This window comes from Mesoplodon mirus (assembly GCF_964341445.2).
Source record: "Mesoplodon mirus genome assembly, chromosome: 14".
Lineage (NCBI taxonomy): Eukaryota > Metazoa > Chordata > Mammalia > Artiodactyla > Ziphiidae > Mesoplodon > Mesoplodon mirus.
In genome coordinates, this window is record NC_138990.1 from 14,198,971 (window position 1) to 14,226,270 (window position 27,300).

General features: G+C 45.6%; 1 protein-coding gene across 2 annotated transcripts in view; it reads right to left on the reverse strand.

The window, feature by feature from the left end:
• Positions 1–19,288, reverse strand: part of LOC309815646 (two pore channel protein 2-like) — a 41,213-nt gene extending 21,925 nt beyond the window's left edge. Inside the window, exons 1-8 of one of the 2 annotated variants that reach the window (XM_082642551.1) lie at positions 18,946–19,288; positions 11,493–11,581; positions 10,391–10,505; positions 7,958–8,086; positions 3,765–3,881; positions 3,279–3,397; positions 2,980–3,081; positions 1,395–1,521 (exon numbers count right to left, since the gene is read on the reverse strand). In XM_082642551.1, the coding sequence (XP_082498677.1) occupies positions 1,395–1,521; positions 2,980–3,081; positions 3,279–3,397; positions 3,765–3,881; positions 7,958–8,086; positions 10,391–10,505; positions 11,493–11,581; positions 18,946–19,020 (873 nt within the window). In that variant the 5' untranslated portion in view covers positions 19,021–19,288. The remainder of the gene's footprint in view (positions 1–1,394; positions 1,522–2,979; positions 3,082–3,278; positions 3,398–3,764; positions 3,882–7,957; positions 8,087–10,390; positions 10,506–11,492; positions 11,582–18,945) is intronic. The other variant, XM_082642552.1, reaches the window with a different exon arrangement.
• Between the last annotated feature and the right edge of the window lie 8,012 nt (positions 19,289–27,300).

Below are 27,300 nucleotides of genomic sequence, written 5' to 3' on the forward strand. Positions count from 1 at the left end.
CCTAAGCAAAGAAAAAGGATCTAACTCAAAAGGCTATGTCTTCCCTTAAAGAAAATGACCCTTGGATGAAATGTTTCTCTGTGCAATTAGTTTTACAATCCTAGAAAACAGCCAATGAGAGGCGTGCTCAGGTGGGTGACGGTGGGGCCCGCAGGTGAGATGACCCAGGTATCCTGGCAGATTCCAGAAATAAAACACGCTGTGCCCCAAGCACTCAGAAGCCTCTGCCTATGCAACATCTCCAGGAATTCTCCAGACATCAATCAAACACGAGTCACCAGGGCAGAAACTATTGGCTTTAAGGTATTTTTGCTTCTGTTACAGGTGGGGAAAGGAGCTTGGAGAATATCCCCAACCCCAATGATATACAAAACATTTCCAGGAGCCATGAACTATTAGATGCATTAAGACTGAGGAGGAATGGATAAAGAAGATGTGGTCCATATATACAATGGAATGTTACTCGGCCATAAAAAAGAACTAAATAATGCCATTTGCAACAACATGGATGGACCTAGAGATTTTCCGACTGAGTGAATTAAGTCAGAAAGAGCAGGACAAATATTGTATGATATCACTTACATGTGGAATGTTAACAAATGGTACAAATGAACTTATTTATAAAACAGAAATAAAGTTACAGATGCAGAAAATAATCTTAAGGTTACTGGGGGGAAGGAGGGAGGGATAAACTGGGAGATTGGGATTGACATATACACACTACTATATATAAAGTAGATAACTTGGGCTTCCCTGGTGGCTCAGTGGTTGGGAGTCTGCCTGCCGATGCAGGGGACACGGGTTCGTGCCCCGGTCTGGGAAGATCCCACATACCGTGGAGCGGCTGGGCCTGTGAGCCATGGCCGCTGAGCCTGCGCGTCCGGAGCCTGTGCTCCGCAATGGGAGAGGCCACAGCAGTGAGAGGCCCGCGTACCACAAAAAAAAAAAAAAGAAAAGAAAAAAAGATAACTAATAAGGACCTACTGTATAGCACAGGGAACTCTACTCAATACTCTATAATGACCTATACAGGAAAAGAATCTAAAAAAGAGTGGATATATTTATATGTATAACTGATTCACTTTGCTGTACAGCAGAAAGTAACACACACAAAGTTGTAAATCAACTCCAGTAAAAATTAAAAAAAAAAAAAAAAGCGAGGAGCAAAGCCAGGACCTCCTCCTGAACGTGAGGCTGGGACACACCGTCAGACCCATTGCAGACTGGCAAAGAACCGCCTGGCCCAGCAGAGGACAGCAAGGCACCAAACGAACCTTCAGATTCACCAAAGCAAAAGGTAAATGGACACATTCAAATATTTAGCAAACGCATTTGCCAGTCTCCCTGCTACTGCACCCAGCCAGGCACCCTGACCCCCGGATCACACATGTTACCTTTAAGTGCTTTCTATAATTGTTGTAGACCACGGCCAGAAAGACGGACATGAAGATGTAGGTGTTGATGATGATGTAGGTTATAAAGTACAGAGAATACCACCAGTTGAACTCATAGGCAGGCATCCTAGAAGGAAATAATTATCTTTCATGATTTCCCGTGCCCTGGGCCCACAGTGCATAGAAGGCTGACCGCAGGTGACATTCCACATGGACAATCCACATGCTCGAGGCACAGGTAAAGATTCTCTCACTCTAACTCTCCCCCGAACTGTGCTATGGGGCCTCAAAGCCATAACTACCGTCAGCACTAAAGAGCTCGCTCCAGATTGCCTTCTGAAATTCTTATTGCCTTAGAGAGGTGCCCACTTTCAAAGCAGGCAGGACCCTGGAGATCCCTCCCATCCCTTCCTTCACAATGAGAAAATCAAAGCCCAGAAGGAGAGCCACTTGCCCAGAATTACAAAAAGAATCTGAACTATGGCTTGGAGTTATACTCAAGGCTCTTCAGGGACACCAGACTGCCTTGCTGGGGAGCAGATAATTTTCTGTCCACATTGGGACAATGAGAATGAAAGGCGTACGATTAATAATGGTGCCGGGACAAAAGGCATAAATCGGGATGCATGTTCACGCCACTTTTAATGGAAACTCGATTTTGTGCAGGAGGGGATGTTGAGGGGGGCAGCCTAAGGTTTGAGGGGAAGATCCAAGAAAACACAAGGAGGGCCAGGAACTTCACCTTGCTCACTTTTTGCCAGAGCCAGGCCCAAGAATGAGCAGGAACCCAGAACAAGTTGACGTGATGATCCTACACACAAGTAGACAACAGAAAGCCCGCCCCTCTCCCGCAGTGCAGTATGGGAGGAGATGGGGTTGACGTTTGCGGTTAGAATTCTATCTACACTCTAGAACCCCAAGAGCTACCTGCTCAGGGTAGCACTGGTAAATAATCTTACCTCCATGAACAAGGCAAGTCCATAATATACAGGACATTAGGGGGAAAAAAACCATAATGTTTTTCTCCTAAATAATGTCCACATGCATGGAGACTTTTCTTTCCTGTTTCATTTAGCCAGAAAACCACCTCAATGCTTAGGAGAACAAGCCATGATTCCTTTACAAAAATGGCTTAGGCGTTTCAACTCAAGACTCAAAGAAGATTCCAGAATAGAAAGTGGGCTCAAATATTTCAGTTGTATCTCCAGAGATGTCTCCTGTTGCTTTCATTTTTTAAAACATTCATCTAAATTTAGTTTTCAATAGAGTGGGTAGGCTAGCGTGAGTGCCAACACTTCGCACTCTTCAAAAAGTTTACAAGGGACTTCCCTGGCGGTCCAGTGGTTAAGACTCCGTGCTTCCACTGCAGGGGGCATGGGTTCGATCCCTAGTCAGGGAACTAAGATCCTGCATGCTGCACCGTGTGGCCAAAAAAAAAAAAAAAGAAAAAAAATAGTATACAAACATTTTACAATGAATATGAATAAACAGAAAATCACTTTTTTTTTTCTTACAGCTGCTTTTAAGAAAGTGAATTCTGTTACGGTAACAGATGTCCGTGAACATGAATTGGGGACTCACGTACATGACATCGGGGCTGTTTGCGGTGGTGACCAGCACGTAGAGCTCAAATGCTATGTCCAGGATGTTGGTAAAGTAGGGCGATCCTTCCACTGTTTTGAGACCCCTAAAAAGGAAAAAAGAGTGAAAAAACCCACAGACATAAATGAAGCTGCAGTTTCCGACACACTTTTCCCCTTTCGAGAACCCTTCTGGAGTGCCTGAACGAGGAAGATAGCATCTAGTGACCGATTCTGCCACGAACGGGCTGAACTCAAACGTGGGAGAATTCTCAGGCAGAAACTTCCAGAGCAGCCTGCTCACCTATCCCCGAAAAGCTTCAAGGCCATGAGGGAGAATATCAACATGCTGAAGATGAACAAGAGGAAGACGTACAGGATATCAGGCAGAGTGTTCCGGATGCTTCGAAAAGCCCTTCGGATCTGTGAAGACAATATTTCATTCCGTTTACGGGCAATCAGCTAATTTTCTGCAAAAACAAAAACCACACCCCCCTTAGCAGATGCAAACTGGTATATCGAGAATGGATAAACCACAAGGTCCTACTGTAGAGCACAGGGAACTATATTCAATATCCTGGGATAAACCACAATGGAAAAGAATATGAAAAAGAATGTGTGTATGTGTATATATATATATATATATATATATATATATATATGTATGTATGTATAACTGAGTCGCTTTGCTGTACAGCAGAAATTAACACAACATTGTAATTCAACTATACTTCAGTAAAAAATAAGTTCAAAAAAACACGCCCTTTTGTATCCTAAATCATATCCTTACCTGACGACTTTCAGGGAAATTAATTAGGAAGACTGGCCTCAAGGCCCTTGACCATCGAACTCCGTGGATGTTAACAGCCTCCAGGGACCCATAGGTAATCAGATCAATCAAGGTCAGCTGTGAGAGACATGGGACAGAGGTGTTGGTACTGCCAGACGACAGAGGAAGTGACCATGTGGACACATGTTCACTGGCCCAGAAGGAGGGTCACAATACGTCACGGAAAAAGGCACGTTTCATAAACAGCATAATCTGGTTTCATAATAGAACGTTAATAGCAGCTGTTGTTTGAGACTTTACTATGTGCCATGTCCTCTAATAAGCTTTCCATAGATTATTCCGTTTATCTCACCACACCCCTAAAGTGGGCACCATTCCTGGATGGAAATGCTTGAGGCACAGTGAGGGAGATCACGTGGCCCCGGTCACACAGCCAATACGGGGGGCAGACCTGGGACTGGAACCCAGGTAGTCTGGCGTCAGAGCCCCAGCGGTTACCCACACATGGTTACCTACATGCGCCCACACTATATTGTACTTGACTTTAACTCCTCTTCAATTCTGCATATGAGATAGGTTTTCTAGCCTAGCAATGGGGTAGAAATATCTAGACTACAGAAAATTTTTATCATTCCTTATTCAGGTCAGTTTGTGATCCCGAGGACAGGCAAAAGAAGAAGGACCCAGTGCAGTTTAGAAAAATATAAGTTAAAAAAGAATAATCTACCGTCATCAAAAGTGTTAGCTCAGTCCCTTTGGTGGCAAGGCATAGAGAATCGAGAGAGAGCCAGCGCAGGGGAGAGAAAGGACAGAGACACAGAAAGACGCTGGTGCTGGCTGCTGCACTGCGCCCCCACTGCAGGGAACCCGGGTGACTGTCCCAGGGCAGCATAGATGGACAGGTCACCAAGGGTTATGGTATCTGAGGAGGCTTCCCGGAGAAGGCAGTCCCTGATGTAATCTTAAAGCAAAGAAAAAACGTTAAAAGGATAAAACTCAGAGAAGTCAAGAGCCATGGCAGGCACACAGGAAAGGGACTCTCGGGAAGCAGAGGGTCCTGGGGGTGGGGGCAGAGGAGAGCAGGAAGTGACCAGACCCCAGACCGAGGGCAGGTGGCTTTGAGGGCCAGGCTAAAAAGCTAAGTCTTATTCCCAGGGCCTGGGGAATCCAGAAAGTCTTTCAAATAAGGGTGATGGAGGCAAAGGAGTGAGACCCACCCTTGGTAACAGATGCAGGACACATCTGGACGGGGCAACCGTGTCTCCTCATCCAGTTCACTCCATACACCTTGACGGAGTGCCTCTTACGTGCAGGGTATTGTACTAGCTCCAGAGAGAGAGCAAAGAGCTATAGCTAGAGAGTGCCTGCCCTCAAGGGGCGCATCCTCCAGCAGGAAGGAGCAGCACTGATGTTATGTATGCTCTTTGGCAGGTGGCGGGACCTGCTCCGGAGAAAACCTAGGTGAGGCAAGGGGCTGAGGATGTAGGGGGAGGGGCAACTGAGCAGCACTGGTGGGGAGGGAGACATGGGGGTGGGGAGGGACACAGAGCTTCAGCCACGACGAGGACTTTGGCTTTTTTCTGATGGGCTATGGGAAGCCACTGAACGATCTGAAGCAGGGAGCACGCTGACCGGACTTAGGACTTGGGCTTGAAAAGCACGTGTGAGCCCATCATATTCTAGGCTGCACGCTGGGTGTCTTAGGAGATGAGAAGGGACCTCCGACCCTGTCCTAGGAGGGGGCCATGTAGCAAAAAGGGCCACAAAAGAGGTACCTGCTCTCCCGGAAGAAGAGCAGGGGTGCCTTTTTCTATTTTATATACTCTGTATCGTTTGGGTTTCTCTTTCTTCCAAAAATAACCTCCCCTCACACTTTTTTTTTTTTTTTTTTTTTACAGTTTTCCCACCCATCTCATCCTCCACCTTCCTGTGTCAGGTAACACTGTTTTCTGGACTGAACCCAAGCTGTGGTCACCAGTCTCATCCCAGATGGAGTGGTCCTGCATTCGTTTTTTAATAATAGAAAGTGAAGATATTTCTAAAAACTAAGACCAGACGGATACTCTGTGTATTCTGGGCATTCAGCAGACGTGTGAGCGGAAGTCGAGAGAAGTAGAGAGAGGGCGAGAAAAGACAGTGGACATTCTAGGCCCAAGAGACACTGCACGTGGAGGAAGAGCACGTTGGGCAGCAGGCAGCTCCGGCGGCTGGCGTGGAGGGGACCGCGTGAGGCCCGTTTGCAGGGTGGGTGGGTCGGCGGGCTCAACGGTCTGTGGGGCTCACAGAGTTTTTTTGAGCAAGGGAGGGTCGTGACCTGAGGTGTGCTTCTGAGAATTAACCCAGCAGTGGCATCTCAAATGCATGTATCAGGGATCTGAGGTTGAGGTGAGTATGGCAGTTCCTGAAAGGGGAGACAGCGCTCTGGACCACACCGTGGGAGCAGAATGGCGTGCAGCAGAGAGAGAACGCGCGGCCACATCAGACCACAGCAATGGTCCCGGTGGGGAGAGGGGGAAACGGTGCAAGAGGCATCCTGAGGGGGTTTGGGCAGGACGGGGATGAGAGAGAACGGAGGGAATCTTGACAAGGAGGACTTGGAGTGAGTGATGGGAGATGGAGCACCACAGACCAATGAAAAACAGCTCTGGGAGTCATGGGATGAAAAGGGTGGGTTTGGTCCCTTTGACTTTGAGTTGAAACACGGATGGGGAAACAACCAGTAGGTGGCCACAGAGTGAAGAAACTCAGAGGGGAAACCAGTATCAGCTACAGCCTGGGGACCCCTACCCACCAACTGTTCGGGGAAGCTCTGAGAATGGATGGCCCTCCAGGCAAAGAACATCGAGTAGAAGGAGCAGAGACGGGGACTCTGAGTGGGGGTTAACTGGGAAGAACTGTGGTCCGGGCAGGCTGCCTGCTGTGCTGAGATGCTAACGTTAAAGTACCCTCAGCTAATCACTGCCCAGGCCCCTCTCTCATCACAGCAGCATTTCAGAGCACATCACCCTGCCTCACGTGGCATAACGTCTTAGCATATGTCCTTCCAGATTTTTCTATGGATCTCTAACACTCCTTCCTCTTTTCTTTTAACAAAGGTGTGCTCCAACTGTATTGTAACCTGCTCTTTTGGCTTACTGGACCATAAGCATCTCTCCTTGAGAATAGACACGTAAGTGCATTTAAGGCCATTTTAATGGATGTGGATGTACCATGTTTTATTTATTTCCTATTGTCAGGAAATCCAGGTGTTTCCAATGTTTCAATACTATGAACAACACAGCCATCCATGACCAATCCTGTGGCTAAATCTTTGAACACATCCTTTTTTCCTAAAGACCAAGCCCCAGGATTGGAAATCTGGGAGCAAGCACATGCACACCTAAGGCTTTTCGAAAAGAACTGCCAACCAGCCTTCCAGAAAGACAGCTTATTCCTCCCTCGAGTAGAGTGTGACGGGTTCTGTTTTCAATCTTGGTAACATTGTTTTATGGGCAAACACGTGGTATTTTATTGCTGCTTTCATATGTAGTTCTTAAACATTTTTTCATACCTGCTATTATTTATTTCTTCTTTTATGAGACGCTTTCACCGATTTTGAGCACATTTTTATTGCCGTTTCTCTTTCTTCTTTAATTTGGAAGTGCTCTTGATGTGTTAAGTAGTCACGTTGTCACATTTTGCCCAATTTGTGCTTCAGTCATTGTGACCTGCTGGCACTTGTGCTGAAGGTGTTTGCTGTACAAACATTGTCATTATTTCTTGTTTTTAAATTAATTTATTTAATTTATTTATTTTTGGCTGCGTTGGGTCTTTGTTGCTGTGCGCGAGCTTTCTCTAGATGTGGCGAGCGGGGGCTACTCTTCATGGCAGTGCATGGGCTTCTCACTGCGGTGGCTTCTCTTGTTGCAGAGCATGGCCTCTAGGCACGCGGGCTTCAGTAGTTGTGGCACGCGGGCTCTGTAGTTGTGGCTCGCGGGCTTAGTTGCTCCACGGCATGTGGGATCTTCCCAGACCAGGGCTCGAACCCGTGTCCCCTGCATTGGCAGGCGGATTCTTAACCACTGCACCTCCAGGGGAGCCCTGTCATTATTTCTTGAACCACCCCAAACCTACTGAGTTTCTCTTCATAGTTTTCTCTTCATAGTTTCTACCTTTGACCACAGACTCTCAAAGGCACTGTCATGAACACTCACCACTATGGTTACCACGATGCAGATGTTTTTCGTATCCTTCCAGAAAACCATCTGAGGAGTGACTTTCGCAAAGTGTACAAGTCTCCCAGAGAATGCAGTCAGACAGAGTACTTCTGCTATCGAGGTAGCCTGTGACAGAAGAGAGAGAGGGAGCCAGCGCCCTGCCGCTCAGAGGCATGGCTTAATTCTCTCTTACCACTCTGACCTCCGACCCCCCTGACACCACCCTGTGAGAATTACCAATGTCCCTTAATTTTACTGAAAGTTGCAGCAAAATTCCTTGCTGGTTGGAATGGTTCCTTTTTCTTAAGAGGAAACCTGCCTCTGAACCACAAATCCCATGACCCAGCTGGCAGGGCTTCCTTGGGGCAGGGGCTGAATCAGCAGGCAGAGGACCCCTGGAAGGCATTTCCTCAGAAAATAGAGGGGGTGGTCAGGGATGGAAGAAGCAGGGACATCCACTATGCTCTCAAATTCCCCGCATTCATACTCAGAATAGACACCTAGAAGTTCAGTTTCTCTAATAATAACGCTCCAAAGATGTGTTTCGAAATGCCAGGTCATGCCTTAGACATCGCTGCCACTGCTGTACCACTGCCTGTATTTGGTTGGTTCGAGGAGAGAACGGAGGCCCCTGGGTCCACTGCAAAGTCCTGACCATCTCCTCCGTGGGCTCCAGGGCATCAATTCCAAACTCCCCGCAGGCAGCTAGATCTGCAGGCTGTGCGTGCGGCCCATGCTTTGCCTGCGATCGCCAGGAGACAGTAAGTCCTCCCGAACACGGGCACTTTCCTCCATTCATGGGGAGAGGAGGTTGGCAAAGTAGGACAAGGTGGGGAAAGGGACGGTTTGGCTCAGGCTAGGACGATGGAAAGGTCTGGGGTGAGGGTGGAGGGAATGAGCTTCCTAAGGGACAGGAGGAAGGGGCTGCGGCTGGGCCCTGAAAGCAGCAGGGGGCACAATTCCCCCATCCCCACCCCAGCCCTCATGAGGCCTGGGCTCCGATATGGGCTGCAGCCCCTTCAAACTTTCTAGCTCTCAGCCTGTTCACCTTTCAGGGGCTATAAAGACTCACTGTCAAGGCCAGGCTTGCAAAAGGGCCTGGGGCAATCCCAGGACACCCTTGCTCAAGATAAGATTTTCTTGGTAATGCTGAATCTGGCCAAAGCTGCCCCCCATAATACATTGGATTTTAGAGGCTTGAAGTATAAACACTGGCTGAAGGAACACTCTGGAACTCAGGCAGCCAAGCCCACGCTGCCTGTGACCAATAACAAACAGAAAGGTGAGGATTCAGAGGAAGGCAATGGGCTGAGAAGAGACCCTGTGGACCTGTCACCTCGGCCAGTGCCATGGGGAGGGCAGGGGGGTAGGGGGACCGACCCTGGTCAGGTTTGTGAATGCACAGCTCCGCTTCTTCAGACTTGGTGTTTGTTTCGAAAGTCACTGGGCTACAAGTTTTCTACCCAGAGACTTCACTAATCGGGACACCCTCATCAAACGGATGTGTGGAAGACCGCCAACTTTGAGCCCCCAAAGAACCATGCTTCTGGTTTTCACCCCCTTGTGCAGTGTCCTCTCCTGTTGACTCAGGGCTCGGGCATGTGATGGGCTTTGGCTTTGGGACATCAGCAAGTGTGGTGTGTGAGGAGGTGGATGGTGCTTGCTCCCTCGGATGCTCCTTCTTGGACTCCACCCACCCACTGGGAGAAGCCCAGGCCATGTGGAGTGGCCGTGTCGAGGCAAGCAGAGCTCCAGCCAGGTGAGCTCCCAGCTGCCAGCCAGAGATCCACCATCCTAGCCAACATGAAAATCTGCCCGGTTGAGCCCAGTCACCTGCAGAATCATGGGAGATAATAAAAGGCTGTTCTTTAAGGCAAGAGGTCAAGGAACTCTATCTGTCAAAGGACCAGACAGTAATATTTTAGGCTCTGCAAGTCGTACAGTCTCTGACACAACTACTCTGAGAGGCAAGAGCCATGTCGAGTCAAGAATTAATGTGAACAGGTCATCAATTTATTACTTAGACTCATCTGGAGTAGTTGGGTAATTTGATGTATTACTTAAAAGCACCTATAAATAATGATTTATGACTATGAAAAAAGCTGGGAATGTGGCCAGTACAAGTCATATATTACACTATATTATGACACTGTCTACTCGGCATTAGATAAATACGCTTTTAAAACATCATTTGTCTGTCCAGCTTGTCCCTGTAGGCACAGAAAACCAAAACCTGCCACCCCCTTTCCAATGCTTACTGATGAAAGCATCAGCTCAGCGAGTAGGCAGAATTCTTCCAACCCCCCCCCAGCAAGAAAAATAAAACCAAATCCATACTAACTGAAATTTGAGGGGGAAAAAAAGGAAGAGGCATGGGACCCAACTCATCTCTGACAAAGTCTGGTTAGCCACTCTGGGCTGAATGCTTACCAAGAAAGGGAGCGGGAACAAGGCCGGTTCCTCGAAGAGGGCAAGAGCGAGGTCCACCCAAATGAAGAAGTAGGTGGCCGCCCGCGTTGTCCAGTGGTTATAGAAGTGGTAAAGCCTGGAGCAGAGAAGAATAAAGAAGGTTATAAACAATGAGCAGGACTTAAACAGCACCCCCAAATCCCATCAGAAGAAGTGTAGTGGGAGGTAAAATACAAAGTCCTCTCTCTGGCCACCTTTCCTTTCAGTTCTAGAGAGTGAGGGGTAGCATTTAATTGAGCGCACACTATAAAACGCTAACAGAAAAAATCAGGGATATTATCATATCTCAAAGCACATTCTCTTAACAGTCTCCAGCTAGGATTAGCAGCCTCCCCGCGGGGTGCTGGTGACCCTAGGATGTACTTTTAGAGGACTGATGCAGAACAAACCCTCATTAGAGTGACCTGTTATTACATGGCACAGGAGCCTAACCGATTTCTAATGTGCATCAGGCTATCAGGGCATGGTGGACTCAGAGAGATCTGGCGGTCACACGGGTCTCTTCCCATCAGGGGGACAGTCCCCCAGCATCCAGGCATGAGGTACTCACTGCTGCCTTTCAGGCACTGACACTCAGTCCTGATGATAAGAATTTTTTTTTTCTTATCCTGAGCCATAGCTTTAGTTTTAGTTCAACCCCTAGGGGGTTAGGGAGAAAAAGCTGAATTCCCATGAAAAGAACAAACATGTAAGTCATGTCAAAAGGCAACAGAAAGGAAAAGGACAAGTCTTCTTTTCATTTAGGCGCCTCTAAGAGGACACCTATATCTAGGAGGGAAAGATGATGACATGTTTTTAATTTGGATGCTTTATCTCCTGTCCTGGGTGTTATTTACTCATTTATCTGTTCTTAGTACACCTGTTGAAGGCTTCCCTACCTGTGAGGTACCATGCCATTAGAACTAAAAAAAAAAAGGATAGGATTTACCCAACTCTGTGTGCCATACCCTATATACTTCTCAAAATATTTGTGGAAACAATGCCTTCAGTTTGGGTTCAACTTCAAGCATATGAAGCGCTAAAGGAGAGGTGATTCTAGGTGATCATTTAACACTTTAATTACCTGACAGCCTGAGGGGATGTTTCAAATGGAACGTTTCTGTTGTACTGAGCATCAGAAACATAGGCAGCTGCCAGGAGAAGGTCCTGGTCCTCGTTGGGAGAAAGTAAGGGGAGAACAACAGTTAGAGTCAGAAAGGATACTTTGCTTGTTCGTTTATAAGTATTTATTGAGTATAAAAGGAAACTCCTCTTCACCTCTCCCCTGGCCCCCACTCTCGCCAGACAGAACCAGCATTAATGGTACTGTATGTTCACTTCCAGATGTTTTCCTGAGCAATGAGAGTCCTGCAGTGGGGCCGAGGCACAGACATGCTTAACTTTCCTGAATTTAAATGTAGGTTCTCAGAGGAGGAAACGAAAACAAGAAAGCACTGAACAGTATATACAGATGACTTAAATGGTGTATTTATACATACATATATAGGGTTATGTACACAAATATACACACACATATATAAACATAAAATTATATTTAGGCCACTTGATAGTTGGTTAGAGGGATTTTCAAATTTAATTTTGACAAGTAAATTATTGCCTTTCTTGACAATTTTTGAACTTAACTCCTTCTCAAGGTATGACCTCATTCTATACATACACATAATTTTAAAAGAATAAAATTGTTTTCACATGACACAAAGCTTACTTTTTCACTCAATATATTCTGGACTTTTTTTTCATGACAATACTTATAGATCTAACCCATTCTTTTTAACAAATGCCTCTTCCTTTAGGTAGTTTCCCTTTTTCAAAATATTTTGAACACAATTATATTGAACATTTTAATATATATTTATTACACACACGTACTTTTGTACCATAGGAGTGTTTCTGTAGGATAGAGTATAACTTGTGGACGGAAGGTATGTCATTTTCTATTTTGATAGGTACGACCAAACTGTCTACCCCAAAGTTACGCATTTTATATGCCTCAAACTAGCACATGAATATACATGTTTCCTGCTTCTCACCAACATTAACATGATTTTAAATGGTTGATAACATCCACTCAACCAAAGGGGCATCTTGAGATTTAGTTTAATTTGTCCATGACCTGTACAGCTGAGCCCCGTTGGTGATGGCTCACACTTCTGATTCGGTATAAATTAGATAAAGAACACATACAAACAGACGAGCTATTTAGACCTCCTTAGGTACTTCAGAAGCGAACACAACCTGATTATCCAACTGATAACCGGAGTTACCTCCTCAAAATAGGGGACATCTTCCTGCCCGGACTGGTATGGAAATCTCTTACTGGTCAAGAAAGTTAATTTTGAAAATGCATGAAGTATTCGGAGAGGTCAAAAGAGTCCAAATTTTATATTTAATTTTCATATCAAACACACATAGTAGATATTTGTACACATAGTAGAACTGTGTTTCTTAAATTTATTTCATATTGCAACACTTTAAAAAATAAGTTCTATTGCATTAAAAACACAAACATTAGTCATTGTGTCTTTTAATAGACATTTCACCAAAGAAGATATAAGGATAGTAAATAAGCACATGAAAAGATGCTCAACGTCTTTAGTCATTAGGAAAAAGCAAATTTAAGCCACAGTGAGATACTACTACATATCCACTGGAATGGTTAAAAATAAAGACTGACCACACCAAGTGTTGACAAGGTTGTGGAGCAACTAAAACTCTTGTTGGTAGGGATGGAAAACAGTGCATTTACTTTGGAAAACAGTTTGGTGCTTTCTTGGCCATTCCACTCCTAAATATTTATCAAAGAGAAAGAAAGCATACGTCCACACAAAGACTTGTACATCCAGCCCAAGAATGTGGCTTATGTTAGACATGCCATTCCAAAGTTGCACTGGTACACAAATGTTCACAGCAGCTTAATAGCCAAATACTGGAAACGACCATAATGCTCTACAAACAGGTGAATGGATAAACAAAATGTGATATATCTGTACCAGGGAATATTACTCAGGAATTAAAAGGAATGAATTACTGATAAACATATCAAAATGGATGAATCTCAAAATAATTGTGCTGAGTGAAAGAGGCCAAATCCTACCCCTCAAAAAGAGTACCTACTATATGAGTCTATCTATATAAAATTCTAGAAAATGCAAACCAATCTATAGTTCCAGAAACCAGATCAGTTGCCTGGGGATGGGGCACTTGGGAGGAGGAGGAGGAAGGGGACAGAGAGATGAGGCATGAAGAAACTTTTGGGGGAGATGGATACATTCATCACCTTGAATGTTGTGTTAATATCACAAGTGTATTCATATACCAAGGCTCATCAAACTGTAGACTTTAAATGTGTGGTTTAGTACATATCAATTATAGCTTAATAAAGCTTTAAAAATTGCCCTCCAAAAAAGATAACAGTTTGGATTAAAAACTGATGTGGAACAATAACCCCACAGGTGAATTAACTGCTCTAAGAACCCATCACCTACTGATTCATGTGCATTCTCAGGGCTGGTATGGCAATTCTTAAGGGCAGTTTATTAAAACCGAAGAAGCATCATGTAAATGTGTTAAACACTTATCACACATTTTCTTTTACATATTTACAAAAATATTTTAGAAATATAGTAGAAAATCTAATATCAATTATTTTTCCATGGAACATCTTGAACATTGAGGAACACCAGAGTTCCCCAGGATATGCCTAGAAATCTATTTTAGGTATAAAATGCCTAGCATCAGCAAGAGTTGATTTTTTTTTTTTTAATGAACACATGTTAATTTTAAGAAAGTTTCATTAAGCCTCAAAAAGATCATACTGGGACAGCAAAGAATTCTGATATCAAGGTTTTTTAAAAAGAATATTTAAAGCAAAATGTCTCAAAGGCAACTGTTCCCAATTTTAAAAGATGATGAGGGAATTCCCTGGCGGTCCAGTGGTTAGGACTCCTGCTTTCACTGCCAAGGGCACACGGGTTCGATCACTGGTCGGGGAACTAAGATCCCATAAGCCACACGGTGCAGCCAAAAAACAAACAAACAAAAAAACAAAAAACAAGCAAAAAAATGATAGTACTAATATCTACCCCCAAAGATGGGTATAACAGACCCAGCAAAACAGTCTGTCCACAAACACGAACAGGAAAAACATGCTCACCAGCAATTCCTCAGCCAGCCGGGCCCTGGGGGTTACCTCCCTCAGACCCCACCCAGACTCTCGGCATTGAATCTACAAGCACCACGGCACCCCATCCAATTGCCCCCTTGCCAGCTGAACTTATGCCTGTCACGTTTAAATACGCTGACACTTTCATAATAGCTAATTTACCTTTACAGTAACGTTTCAAAGTGTTCGCATTCTTAACTGCTATTACGTTTCTGACAGTCTGTCTCCTTTTAAGGTCTCGTCTGCTCTATCTTCTGGTTCTTCTTGCCTTCCCTCCCTCCATCCCATTTGTGTATAACTTCTAAGTCTCCACCCATTTTTTGCTTGGGAAGAAGTACTCTCAACAGGCAAACTTATGGTAAATGAGCATTCTCACTCGTATTAATGCCATTTGTATCTTCCCATAAAATGAATTTTTTTCATCCACCCCAAGAATGTGGCTTATGTTAGACATGCCGTTCCAAAACTGCACATACTTTTCAAGTTTACATGAGAACCACTGCCCATGTCTACCATGAAAACGGCAAAGACCGGATATCAGGCGTCTCCCCAGAGGCAGCTGATAAGTGGCTTCGTACATCAAAACATCAGCCCCACCCTAGGGGAGGCCCTGCTGACCCCCTGGACAGTAGATCTCACCTCCGAGGCAGAATACAATCACCTTCAGAGGTTTTGCTTGTAAAGATCCTGTTGCCCAGACCAGTTGCATCAGAATCTCTGGAAGGTGGGACCCAGGATTGAATTTTAAAAGTTCCCGGGTGATTCCAACGTGCAGTCAAGATTGAAACGTCACTGGTCTAAATATGGCCATTTTACTACTGCTTCTCATAGGTTTTGTATTTTCTTGGCACCCTGGCAATAATTGACTTCTCCTAATTTTCTTTCTCTCCTTTTCTCAGAGCCGTGACATTTCCTTTCCGCTCCCCAAGACTTAAAAACGTATTTAAGATGTTTGTGTTTTCTCCTCCCACCTTCCCCACTTTGTATGCCTTCAGTCTGAGGAAGGTGAATAACTTAAATACCTCCGGGTGAGAGGGAGGAGATTGTACAAGAAGGAGGGAAAAATGGATTCCAGAAGCTCTGGAGGATAGCAAGGAAGTGTAGGAATAAATAGCTGTAAGCGCCAGATACCTTTAAATCAGGCAACAGGAACCTTGACAAAACTGAAGTTGTTGATAGAAGTGCTTTGAAAAGAGCCAATATGACTTGCTTAGATATAGAAGAAAATTAACATAACTTAAGGTAAAGAGAAGTTACCATAAATTTCAAGTAAAAAATTCTTCCCTGTCTCAGTTTTTCCCTGTGTCATTACAAGCACTGTACCTTCTATCTGTCTGTCTGTCTCTGCCTCCCTTCTTTCCTCCCATAGGTTACAGGCACTCTGATGTCCAGAATACAGTAGGTCATTGCTTTCCCATGCACCCCCATTCAAAAGCTTCAGGCGACTTCTCTTTGCCTGGAGTGCCCACAGAATCAGATGTCAACCCCCTGGCTTAGCACTTAGGGGCCTCACAATCTCCCCTCTGTCTTGGATCCCTCACTTTCCCTGCAGGAACCCCCTTCTCTGGCCCAAATTGGTGGACTGACTGTCCCACTCCCACGCCTGATCCCTTGCTCGCCTAAAACCAAGAACACCCTTTCCATTTCCCTTCACGGGGACCCATCTCAAATTTCACTCTCTCCACGAGGGTGGCCCATACCAGCAGCTTCCATTTCCATATGGGAAGACGGCCAAGGGAAGCTTGTGAAGTATACGGTGAGCATTCCATACAAAGAAATGGCTGCTGAGGGTAAGCTGGGCACGGCAGCCGAGGCAGGAAGGGTAAGAAAAGAGGGCGCAGCTCGGTGTGGGTATAAACACCTCATGTCCCTCTGTGCAGAAAGCGACAACCTCCCGGCCAAGGGCAGCCTGAACATATGTTTTCTTTGGCCCAGAGAGCACTTTCTGGATGCTGGCTACTGAGTCAAATTTTTTAAAACCTGGAGCAGACACAAAAATGTGAACTTCTGGTTTCTCTTCAAAAGATCATAACATCTGGCCATGTTGGGTTGTATTGCGGTAAGTTGTTGCAATGCACCCTGATACTCAGTCTCCTGAGCAAACGCTTATTATTTTCCCCAATTCTCTGGGTCAGCCAGGAAGTCGTTCTGGTCCGGACCAACTTAGCTGGTCTCTATGGTCATCTGGGGCTAGATATTCTGGAACAGCTGCACTCACACGTCTTGGCCATGTGCATCACACAGTCCCAAGAGCCCCAAAACAGGGTGATCTAAGAGTTGGATGAACGGGTTTAAGAATAAGAACATTCAAAAAGAAGCACAGGAAGTGTCAAGAGGTGATCACGTACAGTCACAAAGAAACAGCACAGGACACCGGCTCTCAGCCTTGGCTGCACTTTCAATCCTTGGTAGCTTTACAATTGCTGTTGCCTGGTCCACACCCAGACCAATTAAGTCAGAATCTCAGGGTAGCTACATTTCTAAAAGCAGATAATTCTGACCAACAGTAAGGCTGAGAATCACTAGCATTGGATTATTTCTTTTTCAAAGCTGAAAGTGTTGGTCAAAGTACCAGAATGGGTGGCCATCTTAGTAGCAGCCAAAAGAAACTCCAGGCAGAAAAGGGTTCTTAAAAAACTGCTTGAAAGGAGAGGGTGGAAATGCATTTCAGGTGACTAGGCAGTTTCTTATGAAGTGACCCCAAACTAACTTTTAAAAAGGTTAACCAGGTCATACTGGCTACCCAGTGTCCGAGGTCAGAGCTTCAGTTTCATGACTCAATTATCACTGTTCTGCTGAGAACTACCTGTTGGTACCAGGCTCCTCATCTGTTATGCCTGCTCCCCTGGGGGAGGTCTTTGAAAGATACTGAGACATAAATAGCTGGCCCTTGCAGGCATGCATTAAGCCAACGCCTCACACAGGACTCAGCCAGGACTCTGGGCTGTTTTCAGACCTCGCGTTTCTTGAGGTCTCAAATTATTAGTTTTTTACATTCTTCTCTTATTTTGAGAAAGAAGCAATAAGTACACACACAGAGAGAGATGGACAGTCTCAAGCTAAAAAGATTTTCTTGCCATAGAAGATGGGTGATCACTGTCAGTTCCATCATTTTGCAGAATGAGGGGAGCAAGACCTGGGTTGGGTCAGAGCTGGGGACCAAGAATCCTTTCCCTCCTCTCCTTGAACTGCTCTGCCCTGCTTGTTCCCTTAAGGGACAGGGACATGGTAGAATCCACCTGTTGGAAGTGGCCAAGTCCCTTTGGGATGCCAGCAGGCCACGGAGCAATGACCGGGGCAGGGCTCTTACACCCCACCTGCCCTGTGGACCGTCTTGAGCAGACTTGCAGGGGCCATACTGGCACAGCAGCCCAGAGCTGAAGGGGCCACTCAAGGAGAGGAAGACAGAGCTAAAACACCCTTCAGCTCCCACCCACTGGCACAACCAAAGGAAATGCGGCACACATGAAAAACCTACGTGTGCCAGGCACCGTGTCCTGGGCCTGAGGGACACGGTCTTCGAGACTCCTCCGAGATGGGAGTGATTTATCATCGCCACTTTACAGAGGGGGAAACCAGAGGCTTTCAGCGTCTTGCAATTCGCAGCTAAAATTTCCTGAATCAGAGCCGAGGCTCTTCCATTGGAGCCTTGCCTCCCTCTCCACTCTCTGAGTTCTCATCCAGCGAAAGGGAACAACCCAAGAAGGACTCTTGAAAGCCTCAAGTCTTCCAAAGCTCAGGCTGTCGGAGGGAAGGCAGAGCTAAGCGACTTGCGCAGCGCATCTGCTTGGCCCGCAGGGATCGGAAGAGCCAGGGCTGCATCATCACTCCCAGCGCCACATCTTGCAGCCTTCTTCCCGGGCGTTTCCCTGCAGCGGGACCCTCGCTTGTTTTCCTGCCGCCATGGAGCGCCGTGCGGCGGGCACGGGCCACCCAGACCCGGGGGCGCGCCACACGGGGACAGGACCCCCGACACGCAGCCCGGGCCCCGATTCCGGCTTGGCCCCCGTCCGGGGGAGGCGGCTCCGGGCGGGCCTCTGGGTGCAGGCTTGACAGCTCCCGTAACGACCCTAACGTGCGGGGTTGCGGCCTGGGGCAGGGCGCCTCTGCGCTCCAGCCGCCGTGCGCTTCCCGCACCCGGAGCGCCCAGAGGACCCGGAGGACCCAGAGGATTGCGGAAGCCCGGGGGCGGAGGGGCTCCGCACCCGCATCCCCGCCCAGGGGCCCTCGTTCCCCCAGCCGGCGCTGGCTGGGCCCGGCGTCGCTCTCCACCCGGGAGTCCCGGGGACGGTGGGCGCGGAGCCGGGGGACTCTGCCGTCGGCTCGCGGCCACCAGCCCTCGGGGCGCCCTTACCTCCGGGGCAGGCGGCTCCTCGGGGGACGACGGGTGTGGGCGATACAGCCCAGCGGCTCGGTGGGCCCCGGGCATCGCAGCGGCGGCGCGTGGGGCGAGGATGGGGGAGCGTCGGGGCCGCGGGCAGCGGACTCTGCCCTCGGGCGGCAGCAGGCCTGGGCTCGGCGCGCTCCGCTCGGCCCTTCACGTGACCGCGGCGGGGCCCCGCGGACGGAGGACTGGGGGCGGGCGCGGCGGGTCCCCGGCTCTAGGCCCTTCCCGCCCGGCCTCCGGGCTCTTGCTGGAGCCGGGGGCGGGGACGTGGTCCAGCCGGGGGCGGGGGCTGGACGCGGATCCGGGGGGCCCGAGGCGCAGAGAGTTAGAGGCCAAGCTGGCAAAGGGTCCCAGCCATGTGCCCTGGGCGTGTCACTGAGCCCGGGTTTCTGTATCAATAAAATAGGAACAAGATCTTCCTCCCAGGGTTGTTTGAGAATTAAATGAGTTAATATATTTAGTGGCTGCCACTGGCAGGTGCCCAGTAAATGATGGTTTCCTCTCCGTCCTAGTAGAACCCCCTGGAGAGCTGGGTGTGGACCCAGAGAGAAGATACCTGGGGCAGATGCTTCCGGGGAGGGCGTTGGGAACCCTCCTCCCTTCCCCCAGTCCCAGCCTGGACAGGAACTTGGGGTTACAGAGCTGCTGAATTTTTGAAAGAAAGCAGAAATCTAGATTTTTCATGAGCATGTTCCTGATTTTTATTAATGTTGGTCATGAATTTAAAACAGTAATAGGGGCTTCCCTGGTGGCGCAGTGGTTGAGAGCCCGCCTACCGATGCAGGGGACACGGGTTCGTGCCCCAGTCCGGGAAGATCCCACATGCCGCGGAGAGGTTGGGCCCGTGAGCCATAGCCGCTGAGCCTGCGCGTCCGGAGCCTGTGCTCCGCAACGGGAGAGGCCGCAGCGGTGAGAGGCCCGCGTACCGCAAAAAAAAAAAAAAAAAAAAAAAAAAGTTAAAATGGTAAATATAACATTATGTATTTTTACTACAATAAAGAACTTCTCCCCAGATTTCATCCATTACAGTTTAATCTTTGTGTGGTAATGTTATATGGGTTTTTGGCAAATACATAATGTCATGTATCCACCATTACCGTAACATACAGAGTAGTTTCATCACCCTAAAAAATCCACGGTGCATTTTTACACGGTGCAACCCTTCTCCCTCCCCCAAACCCATGGTAACCACTGATATTTTACTATATCTATGGTTTTGCCTTTTCCAGAATGCTATGTAATTGGAATCATGCAGTAAGTAGCCTTTCAGACTAGCTTCTTTCATTTAGCAATATGCATTTAAGATTAATCCATGTCTTTTCATGGCTTGATGGCTCATTTCTTATTTGTAAATAATATTTCATTGTATGGCTGTAGCACTGTTTGTTTACCCCTTTACCTATTGAAGAACACCTTGGTTGCTCCCAACTCTTGGACATTATGAAGAAATAGGCTATAAACATTCATGTGCAAGTTTTATGTGGACATAGTTCCAAATCAGTTGGGTTTACCTTTTATTATTTTTTAAATTAATATGTAAAGTTAACTTTTTTAAAATGTACAATTCTATAAATTTTAAGACACATATATATTTGTGTAACCACCACCACAATTGGGATACAGAACAGTGTCATCACCCTAAAAAATTTCTTTGTGCTACCCCTTTGTAGTCAAATCCTTCCCCTGCCCTCACCCTTGACTACCACTGATCTGTTGTCTAATCTATAGTTTTGCCTTTTCCAGAATGTCATATAAATATAATCATACAGTTTGAAGTCTAGTTTCTTTCACGTAGCAAAATGCTTTAGAGATTCTTCCCTGTTGCCATGTTCATCAAGAATAATCCCTTTTTAGTGCTGAGTGCTGTTGCACTGTATGGATATAACATAGTTTATTCATTCATTCACCCATGAAAGGACATGTAGGTCTTCTCCAATTTTTGGCTATTATGAATAAAGCTGCTAAAAAATTCATTTACAAAGTTGAAGGTAAACATAAATTTTCATTTCTCTAGGACAAATACCTAGGAATGGAATTGCTGAATCAACTAGTCAGTGTGTGCTTAACTTCATAAGAGATTGATCAACTGTTTTCAGAGTGATTACACCATTTTGCACCTGCAACTAGAGATGTAGGAGAGTTCTAGTTTCTCAGAATCCTTGCCAAAGTTGGTATTGTCATTTGAAAAATGTCTTAGCTCTTCTAATAGGTGTGTAGTGGTATCTCATCACAGTGTTAATTTGCATGTTCTTAATAACTAATGATGTTGAACATTATTTCATGTTCCTCCTTCTGTATATTTTCTCTGGTAAAGTGTCAGATAAAATCTTTCCCCATTTTTATAAAGCCGTTTGTTTTCTCACGTTGAGTTTTTAGAGTTCTTTATGTATTCTGCACACTGTGTTTGTTGGATATGTGATTTTCAAATATTTCCCCCAGTCTTTGGCTCGTCTTTTTGTTTTCCGAACAGTGTCCTTGGCAGAGTAAACTTGTGTAATTTTGATAAAGTTCAATGTATGGATTGTACTTTTGGTATCATAATAAGAGTTCTTTGCCTAACCCAAGTTCATGAAGATTCTCTTTTCTTCTAAAAGTTTATAACTTTATGTTTTACGTTTAGATCTATGATCCATTTTGAATTAATTTTTATATATAGTATGAGTTGAGGGTCAAGGTTCTTATTTTACTTATGGGTGTCCAATTATTCCAACACCATTTGTTAAATACTATCCTATACCTACAAAACTTCCCTTGTATCTTTGTCAAAAATCAATTGACCATATTTTTGTGGGTCTATTTCTGGAATTTATTCTGTTCTATGTTAATATCTTCTTAATGTTGAAGCAAAGGAAGATCTTAGACCAATTGTACCCGTGAGCAAAGGATTAACAACAATCCTCCTCCACTGAAAAAAGTGACCTTGGATTATCTTTCCAGCCCCTTTTCCCTAGAAACCTGACAGAGCTGGAACGTCTATATTGCTTATGGTAGAAATGAGCCCTGACTGGTAAAATGCATCTAGATTACAAGGACCGTGAGTGGAGTATAAATGCCAGTGGAAAGCCATAGCTCTGGGCTTCCCTTAGTGTGGTGACTTGTAACTGGGACTTGTGGCCTGGAAGCTCTGCCTATTGGGATGATTACGCAGGATACTGATTCCTATCTGGGACTTGAGCTTGGCTCTCACACCCACCTCTGTGGTCTCATTCTCTCACGTGTAACTCTCCACTTGGAGAGCACACACTGCTCTGCGTGCTGCTATGAAACTATTGCTGAGAAACACACCTGACACTGCCAGGTCACAATACTGTCTCCTAACCTCTATCCTACCCAAGTGTGGCCTATTATAGTCATTGAGGGGGTTTTGTTTGTTTGTTTTTGTTTTTTGCGGTACGCGGGCCTCTCACTGTTGTGGCCTCTCCCATTGCGGAGCACAGGCTCTGGACGCGCAGGCTCAGCGGCCATGGCTCACGGACCCAGCCGCTCCGCGGCATGTGGGATCCTCCAGGACCGGGCACGAACCCGCGTCCCCTGCATCGGCAGGCGGACTCTCAACCACTGCGCCACCAGGGAAGCCCTATAGTCATTGAGTTTGGTTGTCTAGTTAGGCCTAAGAGCAGCCACTGGTGGGCATTACTGTAACTAACCAATTCTTCCTTATACCAGTTTATGTAATACATCTGCTTTGTTGTTAAAATACCTAATGGCTGAGAATATAGACTTGAGATCTGTGAGGAATTAGCAAAATAGTTATACCTCACTTCCTTGCAGTGCCTAACCTAAACACCATCTTCTCCTCACTGTAATAGTTTTATACTTGACTTTCTTTAGTGTCCCAGTTAAGAAAGATGGTCAATATTACTTGACCCAGGAATTCATTGAGACCTCGTCATAGTTCTCCCAAGTCTTAAACCAAAACTGTAAGGATATGCTATTCTCATAGGTGATCCCTTTGATCCCATATGGAAATGTCCTCTTCTTAAGTTCCTCTGATCTGGATGATTCTAAGACTTACTGTAACCATCTGCTCACTGACCTGGCCAAGACATATTGCCTGAAGGAAGGACAATATCTAAGGAGCGATTACAAACTAATCAAAATTATCCAAGATCAACCATGGAAAGACAGTCAGAAGGATTTCTGGGTTTAATTAGATATTGGATACAGTGGGTACCAAACTTTTCTGAAAGAGCAAGGGCTCTATATAATTTGACCAAGTCGAATATCTTAGAACGTCTTCCATGGAATGCAGAAAAGGAAAAAGCTTTCTGTGATCTCACAACATCTTTCTACAATCAGCTAAACTGGATCTTCCAGATTAGCATAAACCTTTTTGTGTGTGTGTGTATGTACATGAAAGGAAAGGTTTGGTTTCCATTCTGTTAAATCACTAAAATCAGGTTAATTTTAATAATATGCAAACAGGATGATGCAGCTCCCCTGCTATTAAAAAAAAAAAAGCCTGCCTATTTCACTGTGAATAAAATCAGAATGGGGACAGACTGGGACTTTGGGAACTCTACTCAATTCTCTGTAATAACCTAAATGGGAAAAGAATTTGAAAAAGAATAGATACATGTATATGTATAATTTTGCTGTACACCTGAAACTAGCACATTGTTAATCAACTCTACTAAAATATAAAATTAAAAACATAAAAAAAAATCAGAGTGGCCTGAAAGTCCTGTCTACATTTCCTACCTCCCTTCCTCTCCTGCCACTCAAGTTCTCACTAAGTCAGCCTTTTGCAGCCTCACAATGTTCACAGATGTATTCCCTCAGCCAAGAGAAGTCCCTTCCCTGCTATTCCTACTCCTAAGTCTGCCTTCAGATTTTAAACGTAAAGTCCATAGGAGGCTTCCCTTGACCACTCCCACCCTCCCAACCTTGATGACCTTCCTTTGGGTTCCCTCAGACATGGTACATGGTGCTTTTCCATCTACACACTGATTAATGCTTGTAATGCTGTATTTATTTGTGTGAGGATTTGGCTGTTGTCGTTTTTTTCTTCTAGCCAGTAGATCCTGGAGACTGGCTCAGCATAGACTACGTTGCACTCAATATCTGGCACAGAATATGCACTCGGGAAATACTGGTGATAATTAGTGAATTATAGGTGACCACTTACCTTGGAATTATGAGGAGACTGGTTTGGGGTCTTACTCAGGATTTTTCTGTTCTCTCTGAAGGATTATAGGAGACCACTCTACTGTGCATGTCTCCAGAATTATAGAATAGAGAGGCAGACATGAATAAGTGTTTTATGGTTTCTGCCAAAGAGAAGAATCAGCTTTCCCCGTAGCATCCCTTGCATTTTTGATTCTGTACTGGGAGGAAATGATTCACACTTAGAAATCACACAAGATATATTTAGTTGATATTGCTTGCCCACCTCCCCTCAGTCCCAGACTCTTAGAGTGTGTACTTACTGGTGGAGGCAGGTGAGTTCGTTCAGCATGACACCCAACCATGCAGGGATTTCTCTTCCCACATCCAAAAGTTCAGGGGATAAGAATGGGAAACAAAGGCTCTGGCAGTTCAACTCGGAGACTCAGGGTGTGGGCTTGTGGCCTGGGGATAACTGGCCCATCAAGAGTTCTTCAGGGCCAGAACTCAAGGACCTACTGAGTTGAATGTTCCATTTTAATCATGACAAAGCTGTACCTTTTAGGGTGTAAAATGTCTGCTGCATTGCTTATGGCCCTGGAGTTGTAGAGGAAACCAATTCCATTTACATATATACTATTTTTAATATTCTTTTTTTGTGAATATTCTTTTCCGTTATGGTTTATCTCAGGAGATTGGTTATAGTTCCCTGTGCTATACAGTAGGACCTTGTTGTTTATCCATTCTAAATGTAATGGTTTGCATCTACCAACCCCAAATTCCCGGTCCATCCCTCTCCCTCTCCCTCTCCCCCTCCACCCCCCCCCCCCACCTTGGCAACCACAAGTCTGATCTCTATGTCTGTGAGCCTATTTCTGTTTTGTAGATAGGTTTGTTTGTGCCATATTTTAGATTCCACATCTAAGTGATATCATATGGTATTTGTCTTCCTCTTTCTGACTTACTTCACTTAGTATGATCATCTCTAGTTGCAATACATATATACTTTAAATGAACCTACAACGAATAAAAGTCTAATACTGTAAATGGTAGTATCTTTTCCCTTGGCAAGCACTTCAAACAGCAAACTCAATAGCGGCAGTTAATGTATTATTCAAAAGACACTGTTGTAATCAGTTAAGTCATTACACTTGACTATTCAGCCTGTAAATCCACAGTAATCATCACCTCAAAGTTGGTTGACCATTATCAAGTCTACTAAAATGTCCCGTTGAAACAACGTACCCAGGGGAAAAATACAAAGTCTCAAGCCAGGGACACACTGGCTTTTTAAGAGGGATTTAAATCTTACACAGCTGTCTCCTCTCCAGAAGTTCCATTCTTCTGTCTGGCCAGAGTTCCCTTCTGCTAAAACAAGGGCATTTCTACGGTCTCTGCCAGGTCTATGTGTCTAAGGTTTTCCCATATTTAAGGCTTCAATGTACATGATCTGGGGTTTTTTTTGGCTGTGCCTCGTGACTTGTGGGATCTTATTTCCCTGACCAGGAATCAAACCAGGGCCCTCGGCAGCAAAAGGGTGGAGTCCTAACCCCTGGACCCCCAGGGAATTCCCATTGGGCTTATTTTTAACACAAAGGCCACTTAGGGATGAAGTACGGATTCCAAGTGAAGGTCTAATTTGCAATAACACCAGTGGCCCAAGTACACAAGTTCAGGCTGCCAAAACTGGCTTTTAAAAATGCCTTAGAGCTATTGAATCATACCAAGCTCCTCACTTTACAACTGAGAAAACTAAGGTTCAGGGAAATTTAGTTTTTTCTTCTGATTATCCTACTTATCTTTCAAGATTCAGTTCAGCCACCCACAAAGAAGCCTCCTCTGACCACTCCCAGCCTGTTATCAACACCAAATGTTTATTGAGGGTCTGTTATGTGCCAGCCCCTGTCATAGGCACTTGGGATTCATCAGCATACAACTGAGAAAAAAAACCCTGCCCTCAAGTAGTTTACATTATAGTGGGAGAGCTGGAGATAAACAATTAGTGTAATAAGTAAATCCTACAGCAAGTGGAAGGCAGTAAGTACTATGCAGTAGGAGAACAGAGATCAGGAGTGCCAGAGAGTGGGGATTGGTTGGGCTTGTGACTTTTATTTTATTTTATTTTATTTATTTATTTTTTTCCGGTACACGGGCCTCTCACTGTTGTGGCCTCTCCCGTTGTGAGCACAGGCTCCAGACGCGCAGGCTCAGCAGCCACGGCTCACGGGCCCAGCCGCTCCGTGGCATGTGGGATCTTCCTGGACTGGGGCACGAACCCGTGTCCCCTGCAACGGCAGGCAGACTCTCAACCACTGCGCCACCAGGGAAGCCCAGGCCTGTAACTTTTAAATAGTCAGGTAGGTCTCATTGAGAAGGTGACGGTTGACAAAAACCTAAAGGAGGTGAGGGAGTGGTTAAGATTCTGCGCTTCCAGTGCAGGGGGCACAGGTTGATCCCTGGTCAAGGAACTAAGATCCCACATGCCAAGTAACATGGCCAAAAAAAAAAAAAAAAAGGGAGGTGAAGGAGTTAGTCATGCAAGTACCTGGGGGAAGAGTATGCCAGGCAGGGGAACTGCACATGCAAATGTTCTTAGGTAGCACCGAACCTTGTGAGCTCAAGAAACAATGAGCAGGGACTTCCCTGGCCGTCCAGTGGTTGAGACTTCACCTTCCAATGCAGGGGCTGCCGGTTCGATCTCTGGTCGGGGAGCTAAGATCCCAAAAGCCTCGTGGCCAAAAAGCCAAAAACATAAAACAGAAGCAATAATGTAACAAATTCAATAAAGACTTTAAAAATGGTCCACATCAAAAAAAATCTTAAAAAAAAAAACAACAATGAGCCGAAAAACAAATGAAACAGTGAGCAGACCAGTGAGATGTAAGAGGAAGAGGAGATCTGACCATGCAGGGGCTTTGGGCACTGCAGAGTTGGAGCAGAGGCATTGCATGGTCCACCTTCTGATTTCAAAGGCTCACTCTGGCTGCTGTGTTGAGAATAGAATGTCGTGGACAGATGTGGAAGCACACAAACCTGATAGGGGCTATTGCAGTATCTCAGGTAAGAGATGATGGTAGCTTGGGTGCAGTGGTAGCAGTCAGGTGAGAACAAGTTTAATTCTGGTCATATTTTGAAAGTAGAAATGTTGATGCAAATAATCAATAAACAATCTATAATAAGAATAGAAGAGAGTTTTATTTGAGCCAAACTGAGGAC